At 43.3% G+C, this 18,298-nt stretch overlaps 1 protein-coding gene across 1 annotated transcript; it reads left to right on the forward strand.

Annotated features, from left to right (window-relative positions):
* Positions 1-5: 5 nt before the first annotated feature.
* LOC115208199 (mucin-3A) lies at positions 6-14,053 on the forward strand. Its single transcript, XM_029776069.1, has 16 exons — positions 6-142; positions 1,288-1,599; positions 1,741-1,797; positions 2,318-2,380; positions 2,550-2,573; positions 2,815-2,862; positions 3,179-3,208; positions 4,224-4,277; positions 7,703-7,795; positions 7,959-7,977; positions 8,086-8,117; positions 8,229-8,333; positions 12,244-12,272; positions 12,383-12,449; positions 12,774-12,814; positions 12,959-14,053. Exons 1-16 carry the CDS (start codon positions 109-111, stop codon positions 13,049-13,051), a joined length of 1,101 nt encoding a protein of 366 aa, XP_029631929.1. The 5' UTR covers positions 6-108; the 3' UTR covers positions 13,052-14,053.
* The last annotated feature ends 4,245 nt before the right edge of the window (positions 14,054-18,298 follow it).

Raw genomic sequence — 18,298 nt, forward strand, 5'->3', positions numbered from 1 at the left:
TGTACGAAGTCACTCACGGGGACTGAGCTGCTCTCGTGGGCAGGTCAACGTTCATCTGCTGAGATCAAACTGAGATGTTTTTACGCTGTAGAAACTCACTTTCCATCGATGCACAGTGGTTCAGTCTCTGTTACTATTCTTGGTAAGAAATGTTATATTCAGATTGTCTTGAATGATTCTCTTTAAATCACAATCTCAACAAATGTCATTTCAAAATAGTTGTTGTGAAGACAATAAATATTTGAAATGTATATGTCAGAAGTAGAGTTCTAAGATCCCATGGCAAACAACCACAGAGACAGGCCAAAGTACAATCAAAGGTTCTTTATAAACTCAGCTTGACACAGTAATACACAGTATCACTACGGCCCTATTAGAAATGTATAAGTAGGATGGTATTTAGGGCTATAGGCTAACTAGAAGCAATGGGCCAAACTAACACAGAAGTTGATTCGCGATCGGTGGCCAATGTTCATTCGGGTCCTTCTGAGCAGGGTTTGTTCGTTCGGATCTACCCGAGCAGGATTAGTTCGGCTCTACCTAAACAGGGTTTGGCTCTTCCTCCCGAGCAGGGATCGTTAGTCGATGGCTGGTCTAGTAGTCGATTGCTGGTTTGGTGTTCAATGGCAAGTCGCCTTCTGTCCCTCGCTCTGCATCGGCCTGGCTGTGTGGTAGAGTTGGGTGTAGCCTCTCAGCTGCGTCAGACGTGTCCCCCGTGTCTGTAGTCGTGGGGGACAGAAAACATACAAATAGAGCATGTACTGGCCAACAATTGGGGTCACACTCACACGTTTGAAATAAGCACTTTCCTTTAGTTGTGCTGTAGAGAGCGTTGTGATTTGTGTCTTTCCTACAGCAGGGGACCAGCGGAGAGGTGCAGGGAGTCGGTCGAGAGGTCCCTGGTTCAGCTCCTTTTAACTCTAGTTCTGGGCGTGTTTAGCAATATGTTTAGGGAGGGAGGAGGTGATAGAGAATCGTCTCAATGTCACTTTAGTCCGTGTTAATTTGTGGAATCACAGCACACCATACAAGCAAGCAAAGTAGTCCATGCGATTCAATTTGATTTCACACGTGAGAATGTAAGGAATTAAGTGAAAGGCAATCATTGTAAACACACACATGATGAAATGGGACTCATAAATAGACATGATATCAAATAAGACATTCTGATAGTTAATATAAAGAGAATAGCAGGCTCTAGTTTAGTAAGAGTCAGTGTCACTTGTGACATATACATTACATTCAAATAGAGTGATAGAAAAAGGAGTCTCTGTTCTTTCCTAACAGATCCAAAACCAGATATTACAGTCCATTTTGATGTGTACTTCAACGTCATCTGTTTGATTCCTGGATCCGTCAGTCCTGACACCACCTGTAACCTGTATGTTGGAGAGGAGAGTCAGCCATCCTTCACAGAAAAGATCAAGAAGAGACAATCCACCTCAGCACCCGGACAGCAGTTCTGTCAATTCACTCCAAAACATAGTGATCTGATCAGTGGTCTACAGTCAGTGAGGAGTAAGGAGGTGAGCTGTGATTACAGAGTGATCTCAGGAGCAAACTCTCTCTCTCCACGCAGTGATGGGTACAGCTTTACAGGTGAGTCATTATCTAAACAAATCTATCAGGGCTGCAGGTCTTCATGATCTGACTCACTTTGATTTTAGCATCTTCTTAGTATGACTATATTCATTCTGACCAACAAACTAAATACCACATTTCAATCCCAAATGATTTCAGATCTGGTGGGAGTTCACATGAGTGATCCAACAACTATACAGACACCTTCTATAGCAGGTAGGCTACACATTTGTGCTTTTATAGTGGCGCTGCTGTTATTTTAAAGAAAAGCAAGTATCAGCAATAAGAATAGTTGTGTTCATGTGTAAATGAAGCTGTTCTGGTAGATAATTAAGCTGTTCTGTAGATATGACACCAGCCTCAACACCAATGTCTGGGATCATCAGCACAAGTAATAGAATGTCTCTGTTCATCTAGTGGAGTGTTTAGATCGTATCTATGCTCTGTTATACTTCTGCTGTTAGATAACATGGTGACTTCATTCTAGGAAGCTGTCAACAACAGTCAGCACCTTATCTGTCCTGAAAGACTTTATCACCTTAGGAATTGGTTTTATCATCTCTATACTGAAGAGAAATATATTCTACCAGGGCTAGAAGCAATCTGTCCATAGTGATTTTTATGCCCACTTTGAAAAGACAAGTCATAAAGGTATTTCAAAAGGCCAACAACACAATGATAATCATTAATACGATCATTAATAAAAGGCTAATTTCATTAATATGTGTTTTCTCAGTGGGTTTGACTCCAGGTCCTAGATGTACTTTGCCACCCAGCACGACAGTGAGTCGTACAGAAGGTATGTTGGACCTCTAAATGACCATCTCTGCAGATAGTAATTATACAGTCAAGAGTTTAGATTACAGGTCTGTAAAATTAAGTGAACAAAATGTTTATGTAATACCTTATTATTGTGTAATCATATTGCTTCCCACTAGTTTTAACTGTTACTTCTACTTTGACCCCAGACACCACAGTGACACCAACTACCAGTAAGTAGATCCACTAATTTTAACTTACATGTATATTTTTGTTCACATTAATTCACTAAAGCTCCATCTGATTTATGAATTGACCCATTCATTTCTGCTTGTAATTTCAGTCCAGATTTGTGTACTTTTAGTCCATCTTATTTGTAGGTAATGTGTAGTTTACTTCTCTCTTTCTGCTTATTGAATGCCCTTAGATATTACATTAATTTACATTTGTTCTTGTGTAATCTCTTCTTACCAGGTTTAACGTCTCATTTGACCCCCAGCACAGCAGTGAATCCTACATCAGGTGAGTTGGTCATCTTTCTCTAGTTAGCAGATAGGACCTAAACAAATAGACTAGCTTTATTTTACCCAGGTTTTTACTCACAAATTTCCCCTGATTAAAAAAAGATGATGATATTTCATTAATTAAATCAACCCATTTAAATACCTTTATTTTTGTATAATCAGATCCAATGACTTTGCTTTGCACCAGGTTCGACTACTAGTTCTACTTTGACAACTGACACCCCTAAGAGTCCACATGATTTTAGTTTATTGGCGTAATAAGATGTGTTGTGTGTTAACTGTTATTAAACAGTCTCTCTCTTGCATGTGCCCAGGAGGTCAAAGCTCCACCGAAAGCGTTCTGGGTAAGCATCCATCTCTAGCTGACTACCTGTCTTTTCTCAGACAAATAAGACATTTACAGGAAGGAAGTGGAGTTTACAATAAAAAATATTCTATATTATTCTCAGAAAATAAAATGTCATCCCCCAACTCCCTTACCATGTAGGTCCATTGCTTGTTCAAGAGGTGTTGATATCTGATAGAGTTTTGGTTAATACATCCCATGTCTCAATTGTATTTGCCCGAGCTTTGTTTATCATGGCCGCTGATCAGGCTATACGAACAATATCTTGAAAATATGATAACCATGTTTGAGGCAAGAGGATTGTAGGGGTAATCCACTAAGGATAACCTTATTTGCTGTTGTTAACCCCGCATAAATTATTATTTTCTGAACCAGTTGCAGTACAAATGAAGAGTTATCATTCAACAAAAATAAAGGTGGAGCTTCACAGGGAAACACATGTTTGTAAGGAAATCTGAAACATGTGACCAGAACTGGGACACCACAGGACATTCCCAAAACATTAGCGTTCCAACAATATTCATATGACATCTATCACATATTGGAGTAGGAATCAGCTTAATCTTAAAACGTCTAAATGGGGTTGCATAACTTCAATGTATAAGCTTATAATGTATAAGCTGGTGTGCTAGGTTTTTAGAGGTAACAAATACATTTTCCCAAATGGTATCCCAGTTCAGGTCGTGCCCCAATCCCTGCATTTCACGGTTCCATACTAGAGTGACACCCAATGTAGAGCATTTACCAGACAGCAGGCAATCATCAGTGGCATAGACCATTCCAGAAGTTAATGAAGGGAATATCCATGTAAGCATTATGTGGGATGTTAACGGGGCATCCCATGGTTCACCATTAGCTTTTAAGGGTCTGGGTTTTAATAATAATATGACAAATTATGAAATTGTGAACATTTAATCTTTCTACTGACTGAGTTGTGTTGTTCTCTATCAGAAATAATGAATACCTTTCTTCTTGTGTAATCAGATACAGAATTCACTTGTTTTACTTTCCAGCAGTTTCGACTGTTACTTCTACTTTGACCCCTGACATCACAGTGAGACCAACTAGTAAGTATCCCTTACTTTGCAATTGCATTTTTAGTTCACTCTAATTCACTAAAGCTCCAACAGGTTTACTCATAGACTTATTCATGGCTGCTTGTACGCTAAATTGTTTTACCTTTCTTAGATATGAATGGTGCCGGAGGGGATGGCTGCTGTTTTTCGGGTTCCTAACCAATTGTGCAATTCTGGCTGTTTTTTTTTTCGTTGTTTGAAATTTGTTTCGTACATAATGTTTCTGCCACCATCTCTTGAGCTTCTGGACATCAAAACAGCAATTCCTCGCTGGGCGAAGATTTTTTCTTAATGAATTGAAGGAGAAAGATTTATGCCTCTTCACAGACCAGGCCCAAAGCCCCGTCATTCGCATGAAGAGGAAACGCCGATACAGGGGCCGCAGATCCTGATGCTTGGTGAGAATTCATCTGCAAGTGGATAATCCTGCTTTACCATCTGTATCTTATGTTTCACCAAGTCAAGGTTGAACGAGGACATGGATCATATACAGTTGGATGGGTTGTCCGTGCATCGGCAAGACAGAACAATAAACCTCCAGTAAGACGAGGGGTGGTGGTCTGTGTCTATTTGTCAATAACAACTGGTGCGCAATCTCTAATATTAAGGAAGTCTAGAGGTTTTGCTCGCCTGAGGTAGAATGTCTCATGATAAGCTGTAGATCACACTATTTACCAAAATAGTTTATCAATATTTTTCGCAGCTGTCGATTTACCACCACAAACCGATGCAGGCACTAAGACCGCGCTCAACGAGCTGTATAAGGCCATAAGCAAACAAGAGAATGCTCATCCAGAAGCGGTGCTCCTAGTGGCTGGGGACTTTAATGCAGGAAAACTTAAATCCACTTTACCTAATTTCTACCAGGATGTGAAATGTGCAACCAGAGGAAAAAAATCTCTAGTCCACCTTCACTCCACACACAGAGATGTGTACAAATCACTCCCTCGCCCTCCATTTGGCAAATCTGACCATAATTCTATCCTCCTGATTCCTGCTAACAAGCAAAAATTCAAGCAGGAGTTACCAGTGACTTGCTCATTACGGAAGTGGTCAGATGACACGCTTGCTAAGCTACAGGACAGTTTTGCTAGCACAGACTGGAATATGTTTTGGGATTCATCCGATGGCATTGAAGAGTATACCACATCAATCACCGACTTCATCTGTACGTACATATGCCAACCAGAATCCATGGATTACAGGCAACATCCTCACTGAGCAAAAAGCTAGAGCTGCCACTTTCAAGGAGAGGGACACTTATCCGGATGCTTATAAGAAATCCTGCTATGCCCTCAGACGAACCATCAGACAGGCAAAGCATTAATACAGGGCTAAGATTGAATCTTACTACACTGGCTCTGACGCTCGTCGGATGTGGCAAGGCTTGCAAACTATTATGGATTACAAATGGAAACCCAACTGTGAGCTGACCAGTGATGAAAGCCTACCAAACGAGCTAAATGCCTTCTATGCTTTCATCAAGGCAAGCAACGCTAAATCATGCATGGGATCACCAGCTGTTTCGTACGACTGTGAGATCACGCTCTCCTTAGCCGATGTGAGTAAGACCTTTAAACAGGTCAACATTCACAAGGCCGCAGGGCCAGACGGATTACCAGGACACATACTGAGAGCATGCACTGACCAACTGGCAAGTGTCTTCACTGACATTTTCAACTACTCCCTGACCGAGTCTGTAATACCGACATGTTTCAAGCAGACCACCATAGTCCCTGTGCCCAAGAACGCCAACGTAACCTGCCTAAATGACTACTGGCCCGTAGCACTCACATCTGTAGCCATGAAGCGCTTTCAAAGGTTGGTCATGGCTCACATCAACACCATCATCCCATAATCTCTAGAACCCACTACAATTCACATACCGCCCCAACAGATCCACAAATGACGCAATCGTTATTGGTCTCCACAATGCCTTTTCCCAACAGGACAAAAGGAACACCTACATGAGAATGCTGTTTGTTGACTAAAGCTCAGTGTTCAACACCATAGTTCCCTTTGAAGCTCATCACTAAGGCAAGTACCCAGGACATAATATCCTCCCTCTTCAACTGGATCCTGGACTTCCTGACGGGCCGCCCCCAGTTTGAGAGCTTCAACTTCCTTGATGTCCACATCACTAACAAACTATCATGGTCCAAACACACCAAGACAATCGTGAAGAAGGCATGACAATGCCTATGCCCTCTCAGGAGACTGAAAAGATTTGGCATGGTCATCAGATCCTCAAAAAGTTATACAGCTGCACCACCGAGAGCATCCTGACTGATTGCATCACCGCTTGGTATGGCAACTGCTCGGCACCCGACCCCAGAGGGTAGTGCGTACGGCCCAGTACATCATTGGGGACAAGCTTCCTGCCATCCAGGACATCTATACCAGGCGGGGTCAGAGGAAGGCCCTAAAAATTGTCAAAGACTCCAGCCACCTAAGTCATAAACTCTTCTCTCTGCTACTGCATGGCAAGTGGTACCGGGTTGCCAAGTTTAGGTCCAAAAGGCTCCTTAACAGCTTCTACCCCTAAGCTATAAGACTGCTAAAGAGTTAATGAAATGACTAACCAGACTATTTGCATTGACCTCCTTTTTTATTTTGCTGCTACTCGTTGTTTATTACCTTATTATGCATAGTCACTTTACACCTTCCTACATATACATATTACCTGAATTACCTCCTGTAAATAGCCTCGTTATTTTATTGTGTTACTTTTTAAAATGTTTTTTATTTATTTAATATATTTAATTATTTATTTTAAAAAATAGCAAATATTTTCTTACTTAAAAAAAAATGCATTGTTGAAATTAAGTGTTTCATGGTAAGGTTGTATTGTAACACCTGCTTTTTTATTTGATATGAAACAAATGTACATTTCTCATCTCTTCTCAGCTCCGCCGGGGATGTCCCATTAGTTCTCTTATATACTGCTTAAACAGACAAGTTATATTTGCAAGATTTAGCTTATTCTTTATGTATAATTAATTCATCATTAACGTTCGGTTCATGCATGTGACCAACCAATACCTCACGAGGCTTCTTCTCTTCAAGCTGAGACTTTGAAACTAAGACACCCCTTTCGGTTTTCAAAACAATGTTCTTGGCGCACTGCCAAATTGCTTATACTGATAGTGAGGATTCCTCCCAGTCACGATCAATCAGTCACTTGCATGAACCCAGTAAGAATTATTTATTAGAAAAGCACAAACATAACATTTTCCTTCACAGACTCAAATGCAAAATGTTTAGCTGACTAGCTGTCTTTTCTCACATATATGAAAACAGAAACATTTACCAAGACTAATAATAAAGTGGTATTCTAACACCTGTCTACCATTGAAGTATTTACATTGGGATTAAGAGCTAATGACCTCTTCTGATGACATCATGTCACCAAACAGCGGTGCAATTATGGCAGCCAGCAGTGTGTATGGCTTCTGGAGTGGGCGTGTTCCTGATGGGATTGACAGCTGTCTATCTCTGCAGGAGGACCAGTGAGTACTTCTGATTTTGTATAACAAATAATTTGCAAACATTTTTCTTTCTCATATTAATGTAAGTGCCTTTGACATGGGTTAATCTTTCAACTCCTTTTGGTGATATTGTGTAGTGTAGGCTATATTCAACATCATTCATTTAGTCTAATTTGTTTTTCAGAGAAAACCCTTTCTCAGAGGTAAGAATTCCCTTGTGAATATGATGCAGATTGTATCAACCTTTAGTTCTGTATTGTCCATGATGAGATGTTCTTACCACAACCTTCTTATACTTTTATGTTGTACAGACCTACAACCAGACAGGATGATCACAGCCAATGTATGTTCCAAAACTAAATACATCAAACACTGCACACACTACTAACACAACTACACACATGCATGTACAAACACAAATTCTAATTTCATTTGTATTTATTTTCTGTTGTAGGTGATTTGGTGATGGGAGCTATGAGCAGTGCAGGCATGTTGGATTCAAGGGATGCTGGGATCTATTCTCTCATCACCTCTGTACCGTCCACGTTTTTGTCCTCAGGTGAGTTTGTAACAGAATGTCTTCTATCCCCGTCTTCCTGACCTGGGATGTGAATTTGGGACCCTCAGCACAATAACACTTAATCACTCAATGCCAATCATACTAACTTATATTTTTCAGTCATAGCATCTTAAAAGCATGAAAACAGAGCTGTACGTCTCCAGGGTGGTTTGAGTTCATTTACATTTACGTAATTTAGCAGACGCTCTTATCCAGAGCGACTTACAAATTGGTGCATTCACCTTATGATATCCAGTGGAACAACCACTTTACAATAGTACATCTATCTTTTTGGGGGGGAGGGTGGGGGGTGAGGGTAGAAGGATTACTTAATCCTATCCCAGGTATTCCTTAAGAGGTGGGGTTTCAATTTTCTCCGGAAGGTGGTGATTGACTCCGCTGTCCTGGCATTGTGTGGGAGCTTGTTCCACCATTGGGGTGCCAGAGCAGCGAACAGTTTTGACTGGGCTGAGCGGGAACTGTGCTTCCGCAGAGGTAGGGAGGCGAGCAGGCCAGAGGTGGATGAACGCAGTGCCCTTCTTTGGGTGTAGGGACTGATCAGAGCCTGAAGGTACGGAGGTGCCGTTCCCCTCACAGCTCCGTAGGCAAGCACCATGGTCGTGTTGCAGATGCGAGCTTCAACTGGAAGCCAGTGGAGTGTGCGGAGGAGCGGGGTGACGTGAGAGAACTTGGGAAGGTTGAACACCAGACGGGCTGCGGCGTTCAGGATGAGTTGTAGGGGTTTAATGGCACAGGCAGGGAGCCCCGCCAACAGCAAGTTGCAGTAATCCAGACGGGAGATGACAAGTGCCTGGATTAGGACCTGCGCCGCTTCCTGTGTGAGGCAGGGTCGTACTCTGCGAATGTTGTAGAGCATGAACCTACAGGATCGGGTCACCGCCTTGATGTTAGCGGAGAACGACAGGGTGTTGTCCAGGGTTACGATCAAGGCTCTTAGCACTCTGGGAAGAGGACACAATGGAGTTGTCAACCGTGATGGCGAGATCATGGAATGTGCAGTCCTTCTCCGGGAGGAAGAGCAGCTCCGTCTTGCCGAGGTTCAGCTTGAGGTGGTGATCCGTCATCCACACTGATATGTCTGCTAGACATGCAGAGATTCGATTCACCACCTGGTTATCAGAAGGGGAAAGGAGAAGATGAATTGTGTGTCGTCTGCGTAGCAATGATAGGAGAGACCATGTGAGGATATGACAGAGCCAAGTGACTTGGTGTATAGTGAGAATAGGAGAGGGCCTAGAACTGAGCCTTGGGGGACACCAGTGGTGAGAGCACGTGGTGCGGAGACGGATTCTCGCCACGCCACCTGGTAGGATTGACCTGTCAGGTAGGATGCAATCCAAGAGTGAGCCGCACCGGAGATGCCCAACTCGGAGAGCGTGGAGAGGAGGATGTGATGGTTCACAGTATCGAAGGGAGCAGATAGGTTTAGAAGGATGAGAGCAGAGGAGAGAGAGTTAGCTTTAGCAGTGCGGAGAGCCTCCATGACACAGAGAAGAGCAGTCTCAGTTGAATGACCAGTCTTGAAACCTGACTGATTTGGATCAAGAAGGTCATTCTGAGAGAGATAGCAAGAGAGCTGGCCAAGGACTGCACGATCAAGAGTTTTGGAGAGAAAAGAAAGAAGGGATACGGGTCTGTAGTTGTTGACATCGAGGGATCAAGTGTAGGTTTTTTGAGAAGTGGTGCAACTCTCATTCTCTTGAAGATGGAAGGGACGTAGCCAGTGGTCAAGGATGAGTTGATGAGCGGGGTGAGGTAAGGGAGAAGGTCTCCGGAAATGGTCTGGAGAAGAGAGGAGGGGATAGGGTCAAGCGGGCAGGTTGTTGGGCGGCCGGTCGTCACAAGTCGCAAGATTTCATCTGGAGAGAGAGGGGAGAAAGAGGTCAAAGCATAGGGTAGGGCAATGTGAGCAGGACCAGCGGTGTCATTTGACTTAACAAACGAGGATCGGATGTCGTCAACCTTCTTTTCAAAATGGTTGACAAAGTCATCCGCAGAGAGGGAGGAGGGGGGGGGAGGGGGCGGAGGATTCAGGAGGGAGGAGAAGGTGGCGAAGAGCTTCCTAGGGTAAGAGGCAGATGCTTAGAATTTAGAGTGGTAGAAAGTGGCTTTAGCAGCAGAAACAGAGGAAAAAAATGTGGAGAGTAGGGAGTGAAAAGATGCCAGGTCCGCAGGGAGGCTAGTTTTCCTCCATTTCCGCTCAGCTGCCCAGAGCCCTGTTCTGTGAGCTCGCAATGAGTCGTCAAGCCACAGAGCAGGAGGGGAGGGGATGGCCGAGCCGGCCGGGAGGATAGGGGACATAGAGAGTCAAAGGATGCAGAAAGAGAGGAGGGTTGAGGAGGCAGAATCAGGAGATTGGTTGGAGACGGATTGAGCAGAGGGAAGAGATGATAGGATGGAAGAGGAGAGAGTAGCAGGAGAGAGAGAGCGAAGGTTGCGACGGCGCAATACCAGCTGTGTAGGGGCAGAGTGAGTAGTGTTGGAGGAGAGCGAGAGGGAAAAGGATACAAGGTAGTGGTCGGAGACTTGGAGGGGAGTTGCAGTGAGATTAGTAGAAGAACAGCATCTAGTAAAGATGAGGTCAAGCGTATTGCCTGCCTTGTGAGTAGGGGGGGACGGTGAGAGGGTGAGGTCAAAAGTAGAGAGGAGTGGTAAGAAGGAGGCAGAGAGAAATGAGTCAAAGGTAGACGTAGGTAGTTTAGAGTCACCCAGAATTGTGAGGGGTGAGCCATCCTCAGGAAAGGAACTTATCAAGGCGTCAAACTCATTGATGAACTCTCCAAGGGAACCTGGAGGGCGATAAATGATAAGGATGTTAAGCTTGAATGGGCTAGTGACTGTGACAGCATGGAATTCAAAGGAGGAGATAGACAGATGGGTCAGGGGAGAAAGAGAGAATGTCCACTTGGGAGAGATGAGGATTCCAGTGCCACCACCCCGCTGACTAGATGCTCTCGGGGTATGCGAGAACACGTGTTCAGACAAGGAGAGAGCAGTAGGACTAGCAGTGTTTTCTGTGGTAATCCATGTTTCCGTCAGCGCCAAGAAGTCAAGGGACTGGAGGGTAGCATAGGCTGAGATGAACTCTGCCTTGTTGGCCGCAGACCGGCAGTTCCAGAGGCTGCCGGAGAACTGGAACTCCACATGGGTCGTGCGCAATGGGACCACCACGTTAGAGTGGCAGCGGCCATGCGGTGTGAAGCGTTTGTGTGGCCTGTGCAGAGAGGAGAGAACAGGGATAGACAGACACATAGTTGACAGGCTACAGGAGAGGCTACGCTAATGCAAAGGAGATTGGAATGAAAATTAATTAAACAACTAGGGAAGCAAGAGAGCAGGGCCTCCCTCACAAACCATTCACTGAAACACTCAAATATAACTTTTCCAACTTCCACTTTAGAGATTATAATTGATGTAAACTACAGTGGTTCAATGTTTCCAGGAATAGGCTCAAACTTAGTTTATTCAGCTAGATAACTTGATACAGTATTCTTCCGTGAAACCTACCCAGTGCACCGTGTCCTATGACGCCGTAGCTAACTAGCATGCTAGCATCCAATAACACACGGTTAGCACCAATACTTGGTTACAACAAACTACCAATGGATCATTCGTGTCCGTGTCTAGTTCCTTTCACAATGCAGAAGTAAATAAACGTTGGCTAGCTAAAAAAAAGTCAGTCCTGCTAGCTAAACAAGTAGACTACACAACTCGAAAGTTCAGAAAGTTAAGCTTACGTTGCAAAAATCTTATTGACTAAAAATGATACAGTACTGTTTGCTGGTAGAGTTGCCTAGCCAGCAGTGGGAGAAGTGTGAAGTCACACCCCCCCCCCATACACACAGACAGACACACAACCTCTTACTTTGTCTCTCTCTGTGAGCTGCAGGTCCTGTGCAGGTATCTGCAAATGAAGATGTAAGTACAGTAAAAATAATAGCCTTGGACATAGATACATACTTGTTTTCGTACGGACAGACAGACAGTCTGAGGAATAATAAGGACCTTTGTCTCTCTCTTTCCTCCAGGCTGATTCAGAGGATGCAGGGATCTACAGCCTGATCACTTCTGTACCATCCACATCTATACCATTAGGTTTGTCTATTTAACTATTTCCCACTGATTCATAACATGTAGGGCTTTTTATAGGACTCAAAGTTGTTTAGGCTTTGATGTTGGTCTGAGGTAGTCATATCAGTAAGCATGTATGTATATAAGTTATACATAAGATAATGTGTTAGAGCATGAGAATAGAGCTGTACGTCTACAGGATGGTTTGAGTCAGGAGTAGAAGTGTGAAGGGACATTAAGCACAGCAAAGTGACACGCAGAACCACACTGACACGTGCACACCCACACACCCACACACACACACACACACACACAACCACTCACTCAGGCTCCTTCTGTGTTGTACAGGTCCTTTTGAAGAAAATGTAAAGTCATCTGAAAATGACAATGTAAGTTCAGAATAACCCATTGTGTTTGGTGATTGTGAACGGCTCTCAGTTTCAGATTGGTGTTACATCCTTTTAAATGACATTACATTTACAATACTGTAGAATTAAAGGACTGAAGTTAAACTGTCTGTTTCTTTTCTCTAGTCTGATACGTACCACGTATACAGCTCAATCCCCGACAGACCAGCAACCTCAGCCCAGCCTGATTGGTTATACAGTCTTCTGCAGACACACTGACACTACACCACTGGCTCTCTGTATGTCTCACAGAAATACTCTTTCTTTCAGGATGTCCTTTATTCACCACACATCATGTTACTGTAAATAAGTATCTAATACATCTACCGCAGTGCCATTTCTATCTATAAGCAACATACAGTAAGCAGCCGCTAGAGGCCCCTCCCTCCTCCCCAAAAAACGTAGGATAAAGAATACACAACGTGCAGTTTCGAAATGTGGTTCTGCATCAGAAGTTTTTCTCTTGTTATGTCAGTCACTGACAGTCACTCAATTATCCCATGTCAGCTAAGATTTTATAGATTGCTAAGCAATTTAGTCTCGCCAGCTATCTAAGCCATGTAGTAATGGCCGAATTACTACCCAGGGGCCCCCAATGATTTTGTTAGTCACTCTCACTCGGATATCAAATGAACATGGCATAAGTCATGGCCAAATGTGTAGAATTGCAGTAAATGATCTTTAAACCCAAATTGTATTATTTCAACGACAATGACATAATGTGTTGAATTGCAGGAAATTAGCTTAATAACTGCAAATTTCTCTCCGCCCCATGGCAAAATGTGTAGAATTGCAGGACATTAACTTTAAAGCTCCAAATGTTTTTCTCCGCCGCCATGAGCGGCCACTAGAATATTTTGTCCGCGAGGTGGGCAAATCTCGCTTAGGGCCCCCAAAATGCTTGGAACTGCCTTAATTTACTGTAATACACATTGACAAATGGCATGTGTTACATGCCTATCCATAATATCTGTTAATGTGTTAGTATTTTTATTTGGGGATTTTGGAGGGGTCCGGGGCATACTCCCCTTTAAACATTTTTAAGTAAATGCCCAAGTAAATATATACTGTATTTATATATATTCTGTCATCTGTGTGATACCTCCTTCCATAACGGTTTGATACAATTTACAAAATAAAATATATTGGTGATCAAAATCGATAGATACAGACAATTTAAAAATCAATAAATATATAACATATTCACACATAATTAAAAAAGACAGGTAACTAGGAAATAAAGTTAAATTAATTGAAATTAGGTAATTAAGATCCAAAGTGGTACTGCTAAGACATTTTTTGGGGTGAAAGTCATCTTGCGTTGAAATATGCTTATAATATAAGCCAGATGCACCCCAAAAAACTGGGGAAAAAGTCTAATGTTAATTTAACAATTTTTGCGGCAAAAGTTATCAAACCCCAAAAGCCCGATCTTATAACAAAAGTATTGATATTGATATTGCCCACATACTTTGTTATAAGCTACAAAATATAACATTTTGGTTTTAAAAATGTTTACATTGTTGGCAACATCAGATCATAAAAACTGAAAAATGTAGATTTCCTAAATGCTTTTCAAATCTCCCAATTCCTCCATGTTTACTTGTTATTTTCCAGGTTCCCAGTTTAATTTCAACTTACTCAGCACCTCAGTCGCTCCTTCAATGTACAGTGTTATAGACACATTCTAGCCTTTTAGTCCAGTGACTGCGGAGTGGTTAAGATGTAAATGGTGTGAGAACACAACTTCATTACATTGTTTTCCAGTTAATATGAGCTTACATTCTGTTTCGATGCACACTTGAGCCCAGCGGTCAGGATAGTCGATTATTCTATGGGGGATGGCTTTGTTTGTTGAAAAGGGGGTGGCTCCCCCCTCACCTCCCATATACACTGTACAAACTGTACATAGATCTTATTATTGTGTTATTGACTGTACGTTTGTTTATGTGTAACTCTGTGTTTTTGATTTTGTCGCACTGCTTTGCTTTATCTTGGCCAGGTCGCAGTTGTAAATGAGAACTTGTTCTCAACTGGCCTACCTTGTTAAATAAAGGTGAAATAAAATAAAATAAAAAATAAATCCCTATTCTATAAGAGATTTAAGGTACAGTAAATACAAATCCTATGTTTTTTGCTCCGTTTGAAATGCTCTCTTCTGTAAAACAATAAAGTAAGCAGAATAAATAGACTTCAACCATTCCCTCGACCTTTGTTAGTATTTTACGTGATTTGATTTTGATCTTGATTATTCAAGAAAATGCTAAAAATATGTACTGTTGTCTATGTCACCTTTTTTTGGACATTTCTGTAGATAAAAACTGCAAATTTGATTTAAATAAGTATTCAGACCCATTACTCAGTACTTTGCTGAAGCACCTTTGGCAGCAATTACAGCCTCAAGTCCTCTTGGGTATGATGCTACAAGCTTGGCACACCTGTATTTGGGGAGTTTCTCCCATTCTTTTCTGACCCTCTCAAGTTCTGTTAGGCTAGATGTGGAGCGTCGCTGCATAGCTATTTTCAGATCTCTCCAGAGATATTTGACCGGGTTCAAGTCCGGATTCTGTCTGGGCCACTCAAGGACATTCAGAGACTTGTCCCAAAGCCACTCCTGTGTTGTCTTGGCTGTGTGCTTAAGGTCGTTATCCTATTGGAAGATAAACCTTTGCCCCAGTCGGAGGTCCAGAGTGCTCTGGAGCAGGCTTTCATCAAGAATCTCTCTGTTCTTTGCTCTGTTCATCTTTCCCTCGATCCTGACTAGTCTCCCAGTCCCTGCTGCTGAAAAACTTCCCCACAGCATGATGTTTCCACCACCATGCTTCACCATAGGTATTGTGCAAGGTTTCCTCCAGACGTGATGCTTGGCATTCAGGCCAAAGACTTCAATCTTGGTTTCATCAGAAAATAGAATCTTGTTTCTCATGGCCTGAGAGTCCTTAAGGTGCCGTTTGGCAAACTCTAAGCGGGCTGTCATGTGCCTTTTACTGAGCAGTGGCTTCCGTCTGGCAACTCTACCGTAAAAGCCTGATTGGTGGAGTGGTGCAGAGATGATTGTCCTTCTGCATGATTCTCCCATCTCCACAGAGGAACTCTGGTGCTCTGTCAGAGTGCAAACAGGTGCACGAGTGCACACATGCACACGCACACAGACACACACACCACAGTAGGGTGGAAAGTTAGATGAGACTCTTACCGCATCCTGTCCTTCTGAAACTTCAGCCTATCATATTTCAGAGACTAGTTGTGTTGAGGAGATTGACAGAAGTACCGTTGAACCAAACCTCAGATACTAACTGAAACTATTCATCTACTTTACCAGACATTTTTAGAAAGATATAAAAAAACTCAACTAAATTCACCCTCCAAAAACACCAATATGAGAAATGTATTTATTCTTCTTTCAATTACAACAAGCATCTCACAAGTGATGAAACCCCACTTGTCATGCTATATTCCATGGAAATGTTCAGTGTCGTTGTTTACTGCTTATGTATCTGCACCTTTATTATCTTATTAAGCTAATAACTACAGTAGATAGGAAAGATATTGCCTCTAATGCACAATGTGGAGAGTCAGATGGAGCCACAGCAAGACTGTTTCTTATTTCTTGCTTTTGGATGTTGGCAATATATACTGCAGCTGTACATGAAACCTGCTTTATATTGTTTAGTGTAGTTAAAAAGAAAGCCTGAATAAAATATAGTTATTTACTCTGACAGATAAGCAAATGGTTTTGGCTCATGTTAGGAGCAGGAGACATTTACCTCTAATCACACCAGTTGATGGACTATCTTTGTGGTTTTCCTGTGAGCAGGCTCCCCGTCTTCCTCTCTATTAAAAGCATTCTCTCAGTCACAGACATGGTACTTATTATGTAGTTTGTGGTAGTCTGTTTCTCTGAAACATTGCGTTATTCACCCCTGATCTGGCTAGTCATCTGTTTTTGATCATCCTCTTTTGCTGTGAGTTATTCCTCTGATCCAACACTTGCACTACTGTATATACACTGTATACAGCTATATCGTTGCTATTGAGGGTCTAATTTGATCAATTTGATCATATTTCATGTGGATATTGTACACTGAGTATACTAAACATTAAGATTGGTCTTTCACCAATTCTATTGGATTTAGGTGAAAAGTCGGGTGAAAAAAGATCAAATACATTTTTCAAATCCAATCAGTTTTCCACATTGATTCAACGTAATCACATTGAATTTTTTGGTTGAAATGATGTGGAAACAAAATTGATTCAACCAGTTTTTATCCAGTGGTGTCACGAGCGTCTAGGACCAGTGGATATATGAAATCAGGAGCAGGAGACAGAGGGCCGGAGCAACTGAGTTTTAATAGGCAATACCAGTCGCAATAGCCGTTGGGCACAGGGCGAGTGGCGAAGTCCGCCAGGAGAAAACACTTTTCTCAAAAAAAAAAGGAAATCAAAGAAGCGCACAAAAAAAAGCAAACAGCGCGCGGGGCGCAGCCCGGCAATATAATGACTTCCTAAATCGGATATAATACAACTGTCCTTCATGAACAAACGAACAATCCCGCACGAGAACCCCAACTGAAAATACACATTAAATAACCCCCCACTAATGAAAAACACAAAACAGGTGCGGGATCGACAGACAAAACCAACAGACACAGAAACAACGATCGGTGGCAGCTAATAGGCCGGCGACGACGACCGGCGAGCGCCGCCCGACCGAGGAGGGGCGCCACCTTCGTTAGATACTGTGACTCGGGGACGGCCCGGAGGGCGAGGCGCCGGCCGATCCGGACGGCGACGGTGGAATTCTTGTAGCATCGGTGGATCTAGAATGTCCGCCGCCGGAACCCAGCACCTCTCCTCCGGACCGTACCCCTCCCAGTCCACGAGGTACTGCAGGCCCCCTACCCGATGTCGGGAGTCCAGGATGGTTCGGACTGTGTACGCCGGGGCCCCCCCGATGTCCAGGGGGGGCGGGGGGACCTCCAGCACCTCATCGTCCTGTAGTGGACCAGCTACCACCGGCCTGAGGAGAGACACATGAAACGAGGGGTTAATGCGGTAATATGTAGGGAGTTGTAACCTGTAACACACCTCGTTTATCCTCCTCAGGACTTTGAACGGCCCCACAAACCGCGGACCCAGCTTCCGGCAGGGCAGGCGGAGGGGCAGGTTCCGCGTCGAGAGCCAGACTCTGTCCCCCGGATTATACACGGGGGCGTCACTGCGGTGGCGGTCAGCGCTCTCCTTGTGGCGTTCAACAGCTCTCCTTAGGCACTCCTGGACACCATTCCAGGTCGCCTGAGAGCGCTCCACCCATGCCTCCACCGCAGGAGCCTCCGTCTGGCTCTGTTGCCATGGCACCAGGACCGGCTGATATCCCAAGACCACCTGGAAGGGTGACAGGTTGGTAGAGGAGTGGCGCTGAGAGTTCTGGGCCATCTCGGCCCATGGCACGAACTGCGCCCACTC

This window comes from Salmo trutta, chromosome 14, assembly GCF_901001165.1.
Source record: "Salmo trutta chromosome 14, fSalTru1.1, whole genome shotgun sequence".
In the NCBI taxonomy this organism is placed as follows: Eukaryota; Metazoa; Chordata; class Actinopteri; order Salmoniformes; family Salmonidae; genus Salmo; species Salmo trutta.

Excerpts from the sequence above, each read along its gene's own strand:
- LOC115208199 (XM_029776069.1), top strand. The coding sequence starts at position 109 with ATGCACAGTGGTTCAGTCTCTGTTACTATTCTTG. Across the intron at positions 3,209-4,223 it reads CTCCACCGAAAGCGTTCTGG|CAGTTTCGACTGTTACTTCT; the intron begins GTAAGCATCCAT and ends TTTACTTTCCAG. Across the intron at positions 12,815-12,958 it reads AGTCATCTGAAAATGACAAT|TCTGATACGTACCACGTATA; the intron begins GTAAGTTCAGAA and ends TCTTTTCTCTAG.